General features: G+C 38.9%; 5 protein-coding genes across 5 annotated transcripts; 3 read left to right on the forward strand and 2 right to left on the reverse strand.

Moving 5' to 3' along the window:
- The first annotated feature begins 4,488 nt into the window (after nucleotides 1-4,488).
- LOC106088979 (tubulin-specific chaperone A) lies at nucleotides 4,489-5,627 on the forward strand. The gene is made up of 3 exons (XM_013254699.2): nucleotides 4,489-4,601; nucleotides 4,669-4,879; nucleotides 5,392-5,627. The coding sequence occupies exons 2-3, from the start codon at nucleotides 4,671-4,673 to the stop codon at nucleotides 5,516-5,518; spliced, it is 336 nt and encodes a 111-aa protein (XP_013110153.1). The 5' UTR covers nucleotides 4,489-4,601; nucleotides 4,669-4,670; the 3' UTR covers nucleotides 5,519-5,627.
- Nucleotides 5,628-5,681: 54 nt separating this feature from the next.
- Nucleotides 5,682-6,556, forward strand: LOC106088978 (uncharacterized). The gene is made up of 2 exons (XM_013254698.2): nucleotides 5,682-6,320; nucleotides 6,389-6,556. The coding sequence occupies exons 1-2, from the start codon at nucleotides 5,686-5,688 to the stop codon at nucleotides 6,495-6,497; spliced, it is 744 nt and encodes a 247-aa protein (XP_013110152.1). The 5' UTR covers nucleotides 5,682-5,685; the 3' UTR covers nucleotides 6,498-6,556.
- Nucleotides 6,557-8,727: 2,171 nt separating this feature from the next.
- LOC106088974 (nucleoside diphosphate kinase) lies at nucleotides 8,728-9,701 on the reverse strand. Its single transcript, XM_013254692.2, has 2 exons — nucleotides 9,459-9,701; nucleotides 8,728-9,243 (listed from the first exon to the last, which is right to left on the reverse strand). The coding sequence occupies exons 1-2, from the start codon at nucleotides 9,630-9,632 to the stop codon at nucleotides 8,911-8,913; spliced, it is 507 nt and encodes a 168-aa protein (XP_013110146.1). The 5' UTR covers nucleotides 9,633-9,701; the 3' UTR covers nucleotides 8,728-8,910.
- A 936-nt stretch (nucleotides 9,702-10,637) lies between these two features.
- On the forward strand, nucleotides 10,638-11,995 carry LOC106088976 (replication factor C subunit 4). The gene is made up of 3 exons (XM_013254694.2): nucleotides 10,638-10,815; nucleotides 10,887-11,754; nucleotides 11,819-11,995. The coding sequence occupies exons 1-3, from the start codon at nucleotides 10,694-10,696 to the stop codon at nucleotides 11,906-11,908; spliced, it is 1,080 nt and encodes a 359-aa protein (XP_013110148.2). The 5' UTR covers nucleotides 10,638-10,693; the 3' UTR covers nucleotides 11,909-11,995.
- A 1,004-nt stretch (nucleotides 11,996-12,999) lies between these two features.
- LOC106088975 (transcription initiation factor TFIID subunit 9) lies at nucleotides 13,000-14,113 on the reverse strand. Its single transcript, XM_013254693.2, has 3 exons — nucleotides 13,867-14,113; nucleotides 13,671-13,807; nucleotides 13,000-13,610 (listed from the first exon to the last, which is right to left on the reverse strand). The coding sequence occupies exons 1-3, from the start codon at nucleotides 14,021-14,023 to the stop codon at nucleotides 13,119-13,121; spliced, it is 786 nt and encodes a 261-aa protein (XP_013110147.1). The 5' UTR covers nucleotides 14,024-14,113; the 3' UTR covers nucleotides 13,000-13,118.
- Between the last annotated feature and the right edge of the window lie 315 nt (nucleotides 14,114-14,428).

Below are 14,428 nucleotides of genomic sequence, written 5' to 3' on the forward strand. Positions count from 1 at the left end.
CCTTTCATTTGAGTCCCATATTGTCATAATGGGTCAAATAACCCATTTGACGTATCTTTAGGAGGAAAAGCGCCCCCTAGACTTGAACGCAAATTTTAATGTAATATTCGTAATCTACTCCCTAATACCTTTCATTTGAGTCCCATATAGCCATTCGCTCCATTCCGTCATCAATAAATTATAAAGCCTATTCCTACTTTCAGATCAATTTCGTAATCTACTCCCGAATACCTTTCATTTGAGTTCCATATTGTCATGACCGTCAAATAAAGTGGTTTTGGGGTTGAGGCGGGGTCTGACCCATCGCGAACTGTTATCAAAGTTGGGGTCTGATTCTAGGATCGTATAATTGTCAACATTTGATCCAAGGGCTTGGAATAGAGAATAGGTAGAAATCAAACATTGCCAGAAATTTCACCCCAACGGAGCTTTTAATTTTTATCTAAAAACAACTACTCCTACTGATTTCGAGGACTGACGACCAAAATTTTTCACGGATCGAACTTTTCATACCAGGATGAATTGACATGTTTGCTAAATGGCCGAGTACTTCACCAAACTGGACGTCGCTTGTCCTAGGACTGAGGAAGCATGACTCAGGACTACTAATAGAAGTCCTGGCTGGACATTGCAACGTCAGGTTTTTGACGTTGCGCTGGTTGCAGGGAGATGCAGACTTCTGTAGGATGTGGATGACGAGAATGAGTTGGGGACGATCGAGCTCTTGTTGTGTGACTGTCCCGCAATTATGTGGAGAAGACACAGGATAATGGGTGAACACCTCTTTCCGAGTCTGGCTTCCATACAGTCTCTTAGCCCTCTTGACATTCTGGAATTCTGTAGAGACCAGAATTAGACGACTGGGCCATACTCTCGACGGTGAGTTTTTTCTTTTTATCTTATGAATTATTTTGTTTTTTTGTCCTTATTTAATGTCTTGTATAGTTCTGTGGTGTATTTTTATAAAATTTTTTTTAATCTTTTTCTTACTTTACTTTAATTGGCTATGACAGAACATTTGTTGCACTAGCCGAACGTAGAATAGTGTTCCAAGTGCCTCAATCTTCTGCACTCATTCTATAATCTCTGGCACCAAGTTTCGAGATGTCTCCCACCACTTGATCTTTCCATCGTGCTTTTGGTCTTCACGGTTTGCGTGTACCACCGTGTTTGCCTTCAAAAGACTTCTTTGCTGGAGCTTCTTCATCCATTCTGACAACATGACCTAGTCAACGCAGCCGTTGTATTTTGATCCGTGTAACTATGCTATCGTCGTCATACAGCTCGTGGTTCATACGTCGCCTATATTCTCCATTAACGCAAACTGGACCATCTGTTCCCACAAGTACTGCTTTCACAAGTACCCATGCCTCAGAACCATATAACAACACGGGTAGTATCAGTGTCTTGTATAGTGTAATCTTCTTCTGTTTCTAAGCTGCTTACTTAGTCCAAAGTAGCATCTATTTGCCAGTGCTATTCTTCGCTTTATCTCAAAACTGGTGTCATTCGTTTCGATTACGGCGGTGCCGAGGTAGATAAAGTTACTGACTATCTCAAAGTTGTGGTTTTCAACATTCTCCATTTTCTTTATCGGAGTTGAAACCATCCAATTCGTCTTATCTTCATTTACTACCAGACCCATTTTCTCTGACTCTCATTCGATTCTTTCAAAGGCTGCAGTTACTACTTCCGGTGGCCGACCTATGATGTCGATGTCGTCGTCATAGGTGAGTAGCACATCACATCTGCAAAGAGATCAAACGATAGGCTGTCTCCGTGTCTGAAACCTCGTTTGGTATTGAATGGTTCGGAAAGATTCTTTTCTATTCAATCTCAACCTTCTTCTCTTCTACTTTCTTCTAGGGTGAACGCAATGGACCTTAGGTATCCGAGTGAAGTAGCTAGTAGCCGAGATTGCTAGTCGCGTTCCCCCCAACCCAACCTAAGCAAAATGGAGCTGGAGGCCACGATGGCGCAGAGGTTAGCATGCCCCCCCTGTGACTCTGAAAGCCTGAGTTCGAATCCCGGCGAGATCATCAGAAAAAACTTCAGTTTTGGTTATACCCTCCTAATGCTGGCGAAATTTGTGGGATACTGTACCATGCATAGAAGCCATGTGAAAAAAACTTCTTCCCAAAGAGGTGTCGCATTACGGAACGCCGTTCGGAAAGGGCTATAAAAGGCAACTTATCATTGAGCCCAAACTTTAATCGGACAGCACTCATTGATATGTGAGAAGTTCGCCCTTGTTCCTTAATGGAATGTTCATGGGCATTTTTTTACCCTACATCACTTCTGTGGTACAGGGTATTACATCTTAGTGTATTTGTTTGTTAGTATACCGATCGACTCAGAATCACTTTCTGATTCGGTTTAGCTATGTCCGTCTGTCTGTCTGTCCATGTTAATTTGCTTACAAAGTACAGGTTGCAGTTTTCATCCGATCGTCTTAAAATTTGGTACACGTAGTGACGAAGCCTATTAAAATTGGAAAAAATCGGTTCAGATTTGGATACACCTCCCATATATATATTCGTCCGATTTGCAGTAATAATGCAATAAAATAGTCATTTGCTAACCGATGCCCTCGAAATTTAGCAGAAAGGTTTTTCTTATGACTCGATATTACAGTTGAATTTCAGAAAATTGGTTCAGATTAAGATATAGTTCTCATCTATTGGGTTGCCCAAAAAGTAATTGCGGATTTTTCATATAGTCGGCGTTGACAAATTTTTTCACAGCTTGTGACTCTGTAATTGCATTCTTTCTTCTGTCAGTTATCAGCTGTTACTTTTAGCTTGCTTTAGAAAAAAGTGTTAAAAAAAGTATATTTGATTAAAGATCATTCTAAGCTTTCTAAGCTTCTTTTAAAAAATTTGCAATTACTTTTTGGGCAACCCAATATATCGCCCGATTTCACTATATATATTTATATATATATATATATATATATATAGCCCGAATTTAACTTCTAGATTCACAACAAGCGCATTTATTCACCCATCTTACCAGAATTTTGCTCAACGCTTTCCTCGACGACTGCCACACTATCTAAGAAGTTTCAGCAATCGGTTCAGATTGAGGTATAGCTCCAATAAAGTGCTCATTTGTTAACCGATTCTTTCGTAAATTAGCAGGATAATGGATAACCAATTAGAGCCATATTTGGCTTGGATGTTAAAGACAATAGTAGATCCCATTGTGCAAAGTTTCAACCAAATCGGACAAGGGGGACTTAAGAAGTAAAATGTGGAAATCCATTTGCATGGGCGATGCAGACTTTATTTGGCACATAGAAGAATTCTCTGCGCAAAATTTCACCTGAATCAGATTAGAACTACGTCCTCTAGAGGCGCAAGAAGTAAAATCGGTAGGTTGAATTATATATTGGAGCTACATCATGTTTTAGGCCGATTTGAACCATACTTGGCGCGTAAGTTTGAGGTCACGGGGGAAGTTATTGTGCAAAACTTCAGCAAAATCGGATAAGAATTGCGCCCTCTAGAGGTTCAAGAAGTGAAATCTGGAGATGGGTTTATATGGGAGCTATATCTAAATATGGATTTGTATTGCCCATTTACAACCTCAATCGACATATACTAGTAGGGACTTTTTGTGCAAAATTTCAAGCTTTACACCTTCGAAAGTTAGCGTGCTTTCCACAGACAGACGGACGGACATGGCTAGATCGACCTAAAATGGCAAGACGATCAAGTAGTAATATACTTTATGGGGTCTTAGATCAATATTTCAAGGTGTTACCCCCATCCTACGGTGGAGGGTATAAAAAATGTTTTTTTGTCATAACAAGCTATCGCAACAAAACTGTTCGAAGTAGTAACGATTCTGTAGGAATGTGTTGTGCTTTTGGTCTTGCAACTACAATAAAATTATTTTGATGCAAGTTGAAGATGTCGGCAAAGATTTTTGGAATGTAATGCTTATTTAACCTATACCAAGATTCACTGAACAAAGTTAAGCCAAGCGGTCAGCCCACATACAATTTTTTGTATTTTCGTCATTGTTAACGTTTTTCTTACTTGATTGCAATTAAGGCGGATTTAACAAGGTGGTCTCACGCGAATAGCTGTTAGCAGCCGCCCAGGTTTGACGGAATTAAGATGTCAGATTTTTGTTTGCATTCTCTTTGTTGTCATCTTCTTTCTCGCATATTCTCTGCTCATGTACGCACACACGCAAAATGGCGGATTGCAACATATGACTTGCGGTTGTTGTACAAATGACACCACCTTTAATTATTTCGCCATGATAGGTACATAAAGTTATGTTGTAACTAAGTATTTCAGAGGGAAACCACACCTATTAAAACGTATTTCATTGTCTTGAAAAATGAATTAAATTTGTTCACATTTGGAAAATCTCCAGTGATTTTTTTGACAAGCGTGCATACCGCTAACATTATTTAAGCAGGGTCCTTAGATGGCGATTTGAGAAATTATGGCAACTCTGTTTATACCGGCATTGACTCTGACTCACCATTCACTACTCCAAACAACACCAATATAATCCATACCTTGGACAAAGAAACAAACTGTTCAATAAAACACGGAATTTGGTAATTAACTCAGAATTAAAAGGTAAGAATTTATATTTTACATGCAATTTTGTGCGCAAACAATCAATTATGAGGAACATTAATTAAAGATATGGCTGATCCTCGTCTCAGACAGTTAACTATTAAAACGGGTGTTGTCAAACGATTAACCAAGGAAAGGACTGTGTATGAGAGAGAAGTCACCACAGAGCGCAATCGTTTGGAAAAGTTTAAAACTGAAGGAGGCGATGACCATGTATTGAAAAAGCAAGAGGAAGTTATACAGGAGTGCTTGATGATGATACCTGACGCGGCGAGAAGGTAAGGGTATTTGTGATGGGTTTAAAATGATTCCTTTGATGGAAGGTTTATTACTAAAGAAGTGTTGTATGAATGTAGGTTTTGTTTAACGTTTAGATATGTCCAACTACGCAATATAAGTATAGACTACAAAAGGTTGCAATTATGTACAATTTACGGTGAGTCACTGGGGTTTCAAAAGCATTAATCAGCTTGGTTATAAGCTAACTATAACTCGCTCTTTGTCAAGCATTTGAAAGAAAAAAAAATAATTACCCAAATTGTATGAAATTTATGCCACAATCAAATTATTCTACGTAAGAAAATCACTTTTCCCAGACCAGAGTAATTCTGGTTCAGTTATGATTCGGCATATGCTGCCGCCTCAACTTCTAAGGATTGAAGCCAGCTTGTTGAATGTGTGTCCCAATTGGAACTTGAAACCACGTGATACACGCTGCCTGTTTAACTGCCCAGCCATTGTAGGGCTATTATAAATTTCCGAACTACTAATTTTATTCTTTTATTTTCAGATTAACAAAAGAAGTTGAGGCTTTGGAAAAATTCTTGGAGGACGAAAAGGAATTGGAAGAATCCAAAGAATATCAAGCGGCTTCACAAGTTCTAACTGAAGCTATAGAAGTACTGAGGAAATCATAACTATTATAAGAACTTCAAAGTGCACACTTACATTTCCTCGTTTTTTTTAAAGACATTTAAGAATCGACTTTTGCTTATTTAATAAACACTATTTATACTTTTTTACAAATTGTTAACTTAAAAAAAGATAAGTCGCAAGACATTCAAAGAAAAAAATATAATACGAAATGACATCCTCGAGCGAAGGCATACCTCAGATCAAATTAGAACTTAAAAACGTTATAGAAAACCTCAAAATATTCGAAAACACTTCACTATTAGACAACCAGCAACTTGAAGATCTAAAAATTAAAACAGAACAACTTTTAACAAATTTGGAACATAAGCCCTTAGAAAATATTAAAAAATCATTAAAGAAAAGACAAAAGAGCAGAAAACACAAAAAATTAAAACAAAAGCTGCTTCAACCCAAGAAACAGGATTGGCTTAATGAAGATATTAAACCGGAAACCCATGGAGCAGAATCTTTAAAATCGCGTATACAAACTTCAACTCTTGAACGCTCTACAAAATACCATCACCACTTGAAAAGCATATCCGAATGCCAAAGATTTTTAAAAACCTTTGAACTTTTGGAACAATTACATTTGGCACGTGGACAAGATCCGAACAAAACACGAAAATTTGCTAGTAAACTACAACATCTGAGATTAATTTGGAACAGTTTGCTGCAGGAGAAACAAAGTGAAAGCTCTAACACTGAACAGAAAGTTCAAGAACAATGGAATCGTGTATTCTTTGGTAAAACAGAGAAAACATTTTTTGAAGGCAAAGTTAATCAAAACTATTTCATAAGAAAAAGGTTGGAATTATACATCTTAATATTTCTAATAATGTTTGAGTGTAATATCATGTCTTTCTATTTCATAGGCACATCTGGGATTCCTATATAGATAACAAATATGGAACTTCAATACCGATTGGTTGGGTTTTGCCTCCTACTACTCCAACTAACGAATGGTCTCAATATTTGCAGTAATAAAAATATGTTGTTAATGCATTTGAATTAAAATAAATATACCAAGCTTGTAAGTCTTAGATATGAAGATGTAACTAAAAAAGCAAAGGTCTATTTTCGCATCCCGCAATGATATTAATCTCGACAATAGGCTGAACCTTATGTGATTTCCATGGTTATTATGAAAAGCTCAACGAACAATTACCAGGCACGTCCTCAGGTTGCGTATAGTGAAATGCTCCATAGGGATTAGCAGCAATTTCAATCGGGGACAGTTGGCGGTACCATGTGGAGAGCCTCAGTGAGAGGCCGGGCACAATGGCTCTTGTTTAAACAATGGGTAGCTACGGCGCTCGATATGACAAGGAGAATTATTGGCACCAATGTCCATCACCACACAGGCTGGAACTTTGGAACCACCAATTTATGTGGTGTTCATCTTTGTTACCATAAGAAGCTCAGCTAAGAGCTACCGGGTGCGTCCACAGGTTGCGGATAGTAGAATGCTCCATACGGAGTAGCTGGAACGGCAGTCGCGGACAATCAGCGGAATCTAGCTGAGAGGTCGGGCGGCACCGGCTCTTGCACAAATACTGAGTGAGATGCTAGGCGTGAGCCTCGACAGGCTGTTCTCGTCGTCAGTCCATGCCTTTGCAGTCTGCGTCAAGGGAAGCAATAGTAACAAAATCCTCAAATCTTTGGCAGGCAACACCAGGGGTATGAAGAGACATTGTTAACCGATTATGTATAAAACGATTGGACCAACAGTAGTGAATTATGCAGTGCCAACGCATGAGTGACGCAATTGCAAATTTTCCCATGAACATTCCAATAAGGAACAGGGGCAAACTTCTCACATATCAATGAGTGCAGACCGATTCAATTTTTAAGCTCACTGATAAGGAGCCTCCTTTTTATAGCCAAGTCCGAACGGCGTGCCGCAGTGCGACACCTCTTTGAAGAGAAGTTTTACATGGCATATTACCTCACAAATGTTGCCAGCATAGAGTGACGCACGCAATGGAAAAACCTACAAACCTGTAAAACGCTGCCCTAAGAACCATCTCGGGCATCCTACAGATTACGAACGTCAACCATCTACACAAAGAGATCAAGATCCTTAAAGTTAGAGATGTTAGTAAGCTTCACTCTAAACAGTGTCTTCTGAGCTGCCAGCAGGTTAATAACCCGAATTTCCACTGAGTTAGAACCTGCCAGGACGAGTGTCTATTTGTTTTGGCACGCGATCCGATAACACATCACCGATTCATTTGCAACCTGCTCATACAGAACAGGGCAATGCGAGTTATCGCATCAGCCGAATATATTTCTCGGTGGACGCTTAGAAAACTAAAGCTATTCTGGCCCAATTAAGATGCGCATGGTGTACCAAACTGAACTCATATCGCTCAAGATTGGACGATACTATTCCCATAATCGCCCCTAATGTAACACAAAAACCGAAGACACCAATTACATATTTACAACAATCCCAATGCAGCCAGTTAGTTGTACGTACCGGATTAACCCGATGAAGTCCTTCATGAGCAAGGGCTAACGCCTCAATATACAACACACTGCTACAACAACAACAACCTTTTTACATGCCCGTAAAAACCCACAAATCTGACTGCAGTCCTAATTGAAGTAGCAATTTTTCCATTTCCTATCCCAATTATTGAAAAATATGTCTCCCACAGTCTAGGTCTGGGAAATCTTAAGTAGCATTTAAAGAATAAATGCCCCCAGCTTAGTCATCAGGAAAATGTGTTTTTTTATAAAAAAAAATAGAATATTTGCTTAAAAATACCTACATCACATATGTGTACATAAAAGGGGGAGGAATACCAATTACCTATTCTGTTTTATAATTACACCAAAAATATAGCAAGGATTGAAAATTGATGTATGTCAATAGGTCTAGACAGCTAGTCGCACGTGTATGTATCTATTTCATATTTTATTTGTTGTAAAACAGCTTTTAAGCCGGTATAAAAACGCATTAACGCAATCGTCATATTTAACCCAATAACCTCCACCCTTTTTTCAACTATTTGGACTACAAAAAGACTTTTCTGCTATGACTGAGTTACTATAAATATATAATTACGGAATTTCGACCCCCCAGGTTTTCTTTTTTGTGCATGAATATTGATGATGCCACACGATTGTTGTATCATTTGCTGTCATTTAACACCATCACTTTACCGTCCATCTTAAAAAGCAATAATAAATAGCCACTCATAAAACGTCTCTTTAACTTCTTTATTTTAACTTGTTATGGAATTTTTTCATATCATATCTTTTCTTTCCTCTTATAAACTAGACACGAAATGCTTGCTACTGTTGTTTTTCGTTGTTAATACCCAACACGCCAGCAGCGATGAATGTATATGTGTTTTACTGCATATTTTTTTTTTTTTTTTTTTTGAGTTTATTCATAAACCCAATCAACGGCAGCTGGTTTCCAGTTAACAAGTTCATTCTCATTGAACCACAAGGCAATTTCCTTGTTGGCAGATTCAACAGCATCGGAACCGTGGATAATGTTGCGACCAACTTGAATGCAGTAGTCACCACGAATGGTGCCGGGCATAGAGTCGGCGGGGTTAGTGGCACCCAACATTTGACGGCCGGTCTTGACAACGTTTAAGCCCTCCCACACCATGGGAACCACAGGACCAGAGTTCATGTAGTTGACCAAACCGGGGAAGAAGGGGCGAGCGGACAAATCGGCATAGTGTTTCTCCAACAATTCCTTGGATGCCTGCAAACAAAGAAAATGGAGAATTTTAGATACTTCAAGTAACAACAAAAAAAAAACACATGTTAATTAACACAGACATAACCTTAAACTTGTTTCAACTTTAACAGCTATAGACTATTTTAAGGTTATATCACCATGCAATTTATTTTCTCAGTTGGTTTAATTAAATTAATTGCAATATGCTTAGAACAAAAATATAGATTTTTCCTACTTACCCACATGAATTTCATGGCAACCAATTTGAAGCCCTTTTGTTCGAAACGTTCGATGATTTTGCCAACGAGTCCACGTTGGACACCATCGGGCTTAACCATGATGAAAGTACGTTCCGTGTTGCCAGCCATTGCGCTTGAAATCAAAGAAAAGAATGCTAGCACAGATGCGATCATGAACAATAATTTTTTTAGCGTGCTGCTTCTTTCTCTGCCGCTAGGGACGTCGCCGGTAATTAATAATGACGAAAACAATGACGTTTTGGGTTTTTGCATGGCTTTGCGTTCACTCTAGGCAAATGTATACAAGGTAAAGTCACTAGCCCAGCTGATGGAATCAGAGTTCACTAAAGAAAGTAAGGTCACTTGCCCAGCTCAGGGTACACTAAAAAAGGTTAGGTCACTTATACAGCTGATGGAATTTTCCAATTTCAGAGTTGTATCCAAATCTCACTAGTACGTCAAATGCTGTGTTTGAATTTAATTTTTCTTGCAGTTTGTTCCTTTTCCCCTGTTCCTGACGCTCTAGTTCAATTGTCAAATTTAAAAATTGTATAACTTTTGTTGTTGTTGCTGCAGCCACATTTTCATGTAGAGGTGGCAATTCGCGTCAAGCTCCTTCAAAGGACCATTCGCCTCGGGAGCATGATATTTAAAGGCGCAAATAACTCGCCTTGTCATATCGAGTGCCGACCTCTCAATCCATGGCAGCCGGTTGTACGTACCGGATTGACCCGATGGATTCATTCATCGGGAAGGGCTGCCGCCTCTGTGTACAAAACACTGCTACAACAACAACAGCAATAACTCTCCGCTCTATACCGCTGATTGTCCGCGACTGCCGTTGCAACTACTCTGTTTGGAGCATTCCACTATCCGTAGCCTGTGGACGCATCCGGTAGCTCGCAGCTAAGCTTCTCGTGACGGCAATGACCACCACACAGATTGGAGCTCAATGTTCAAGCTGTTTTTTTGTATTATATATTTCGTACGTATCAAACGATGTGTATAACTTACAGAGTTGATATTTTTGAAAATACATGTGACACTACATATAGTGTGATAGCAGCTTTGGCACTTTTTAGTAAAATATTTACTACAATGCCACTTACGAACGCTTTCATTTAGACGGACTATAAATTGGCTCGGTTTTTTAATCATTCACAATAGTTCAACATAAAACTGCCGCCTTTTTATTTATTTTGTTGCTTCAATACTTTGGAAAGAAATATAAAACAATGCAAGCATTTTTAAAAACGGGCAAAACTACAACTGGCTTGGATAAATCTCAGCCTAGTACTTCAGCCGGTCATCATTCTGGTGAAAGACGTAAACCTCCAGCACCATGGGTAGAAAAATAGTAAGTTTTGGTGATAGGTCTATCTGGAAGAGTATGTAGATCTATAACTTTAATTTTCTATTCCCCCATAGCCGCCCTAAAAGCGTAGATGATGTGGTGGAACAATCTGAAGTAGTTGCAGTTTTACGGAAATGCGTCGAGGGTGCTGATCTGCCAAATATGCTGTTATATGGACCACCTGGAACAGGAAAAACGAGTACTATACTTGCAGCAGCTCGACAAATTTTCGGTGATATGTTTCGCGAACGTATTCTTGAGCTTAATGCTTCCGATGAGAGAGGCATTAATGTAGTGCGTACGAAAATCAAGAATTTTGCCCAACTTACCGCTAGTGGAACACGACCAGATGGGCGCCCCTGTCCCCCTTTTAAGATTATTATATTAGATGAGGCTGATTCAATGACACATGCTGCTCAGGCAGCTCTACGTCGCACCATGGAGAAGGAAAGCCGCAGTACACGTTTTTGTTTGGTCTGCAACTATGTGTCTCGTATTATTGAACCCATAACATCAAGATGTACCAAATTTCGTTTCAAGTCATTGGGCGAAACTCAAATTATAGAGCGTTTAAAGCATATATGCCAATTAGAACGTGTTAGCATTAATGAAGATGCTTTTAAGGCCATAGTAAATATATCTGGAGGTGATATGCGACGTGCAATCACTACATTGCAATCATGCTATCGTTTGAAAGGGGTTCAACATACAATACAAATCGATGATTTATTGGAAATGTCTGGCATTATACCAGAATCCTATTTGAGCGAATATTTGGAGGTATGCCGCACTGGAAATTATAAAAAATTGGAAGATTTTGTGCGAAACATTGGCTATGAGGCTTACAGTATTGGCCAAATGTTGGAGCAGTTTAATGAGTATGTTTTGAGATGTCCCACACTAACTAGCATGCAAAAGGCAAAAATTTCCGATAAACTGGGGGTAAGTCAAAATAATAAATCCTGGTAAAATTCTCGTCAAGTCTTTATTCTCTTTTTGTTTTTAGGAATGCTCCTTCCGTTTGCAAGATGGTGGTTCAGAATATCTTCAAATCATGGACTTGGGATGTGCCATTATTTTGGCTCTAAAAGATTAGACCTAAAATATGCAAACACATATAGTATTAGGTTTCCTATTTAATTTATGTTACAGGTATGAACAAAATAAAATCATTTAAACGATATGAAATGCGTATAAAAGGCAACTACATTTTTATATCTTTATTTATTTATAAATTTTTATTTTAGTTTCTGAAATTTGTAATTTTAAAGCCTTATAAGTATTTAGTATAACAAAAGGATCTTGTTTTCATCAGCAGAAAAAGATCCTTCGTACACGGTGTACATCTACCAAGCAGATGTGGTTCCTGTAGACCAACAGCCACCCATCAACTAAGTACGTCCCGGCACGGAATAACTATGAGCATCACACAGGCTGGAACTTTGAGCCCCACTCTGTGTGGTTCTTCGTTATCACGAGAAGCTAAGCTGGGAGCTAAGCGCGTCTACAGGTTGCGGATAGTGATATGCTCCATACGGAGCAGCTGGAACTGCAGTCGCGGACATTTAGCGGCTTCGAGTGGAGAGTCTCAGTGAGAGGCCGAATGGCTCCGGCTTTTGTTTAAATACTGAGTGCATATGATGCTCGATACATGGCAAGTTATTGGCGCCTTTAAATAACCAAAGGGCATCAGGTTCCCGCGGCGATCGGTCGTATAGACCGGAACGAACTTACTCGCTTATAAGAGCTTGACGAGGATAGCCACTTGCACATGCAAATGTAGTTACAACAACAACAACTACGTACGTTGCCTCAATTTCTACTGTGCTAGGATTAATGCCAGCGTGTAGGATGTATATTCCGCGGGTGAGATACGATGGGAACACAGTATTTTAGCAAGAACCGACGATGCCCGGCCTCCCATTGAGACTATACACTAAATGCCGCTGATTGTCCGCGACTGCAGTTGCATTTGCTCCCTACGGAGCACTCTATTATCCGAGGCTCCAATTTCCATCTAAAAGAGAGCTAGCTCATAGTTATCCCCTGCCGTGCCAGACAGTCGACTAGTGGACAAGCCCTTCTTGGCCATATGTGAAATTTGTAACAAAATGGACTAAATAGCCTGCTATGGTACACGAAATACTTGGTTTTAATTCCCCCTTGTTCATAGAAACAATTTAAGAATATGAAGTGGCAAAATTGCATAATTTAACATCATATATATTATGTAGGCATTAAGACTTAATGTGTTATTTCTTATACCTATTTATTGTTTCACTTCTGTATTTTAATAAACTTATATTCTATGGTACAACTTCAAATTCGTCCTCATCACGTTCTCTTTTCACACCAGTACCTGTTGCAATGGTTGTTATTGATCCCACAACTGTATTCTCAGCATCCACTTCCATTTTTACCTCACCTAATGAATCCATTGTACTTCCACTGCCTCCAACCGAGGAACCTGCCAAACCTTTGCTATCAACAGCCACAGTTTTAGCTGTTGTAGTGAACTTTATAACAGGCTTTGGTATTGTAACCACTTGAGCTTTGGGTGTCAGAACTGTTTGCCTTTTAATCGAACCTGCTGCAGCGCCTCCAGGCTTAAGTTGTGATTTAATTGTACTGCGTCCTTCCAAAGCAGATTTTGTCATTTTCTTAGCTTGATTTGCGGCTCTTAGTTTGTAATTGCAAGCAGACAGGCAATAACGATCGGGAGGTAGTCGTAAACCACAGTGAGGCTTAATGGCGGGCAAAGGCATGCTATTGCGTACCTCGGCTAATTTAGATATGACCTGGAAAAAAACAAAATTTTATTAAACTGAATACTTGAAAGTCATATTCAATACACTTACATGTCGGGGCGGTGGACATGTGAAAGCTTTATCAAGAACTACTTCCGTTGCTAGTTTAACATCGTCTAAATCTATCGTTTTCTTGCGGGCATGATTTGCAAAGACTTTAGCATCATCCAATATACATGTCACATAGCCTATAAGATAAATTGATTGTGATACAGAATATGTTAATTTCTTAATTCTTTGCACTTACGATATGAAAACTCCAAAAGTTGATTAATAACCCTTGGCTCGTATTCCTGTATTCCCAGATCTTTTAGAATAGACATAATGACCTGGGCATCTTTGGGCACATGTTTTACCTGAGTATTAATTTTAGTCTTTTCACTTTTTTCCTTTTCCGTAGACATTGTATTTAAATTATGCCCTTTATTGTTTGATGTTAAATAGCAGCATAAACAAATATCTCAATGCTTCTTCTATTTGTAAAATGACATTTCGACATTTCAAAATGTAATAGATTAACGCAATACCTGTTCAAAAGATGGATGCTATGAAAAGCTATGTTCTTCATTTTTCTACTACTTCACTCAATTGTGAATGATTGGATTAATTTATGCATCCTAGACCAATTTGTATAGCGTACACTGCATGTCAAGCATCTTACAAACCACTAAATCCATACCACTCGAATAATTGCCCATGTATGCTTCATAACCAAGGCGGATTTAAAAAGGATATTTCACGCGAACTGCTGTTAACACCCGGCCGCGTTTGACGGAATTAAGATGACAGATTCTTGTTTGCATTCCTTT

The sequence above is a fragment of the Stomoxys calcitrans genome, chromosome 2 (genome assembly GCF_963082655.1).
Source record: "Stomoxys calcitrans chromosome 2, idStoCalc2.1, whole genome shotgun sequence".
Taxonomy (NCBI): Eukaryota; Metazoa; Arthropoda; class Insecta; order Diptera; family Muscidae; genus Stomoxys; species Stomoxys calcitrans.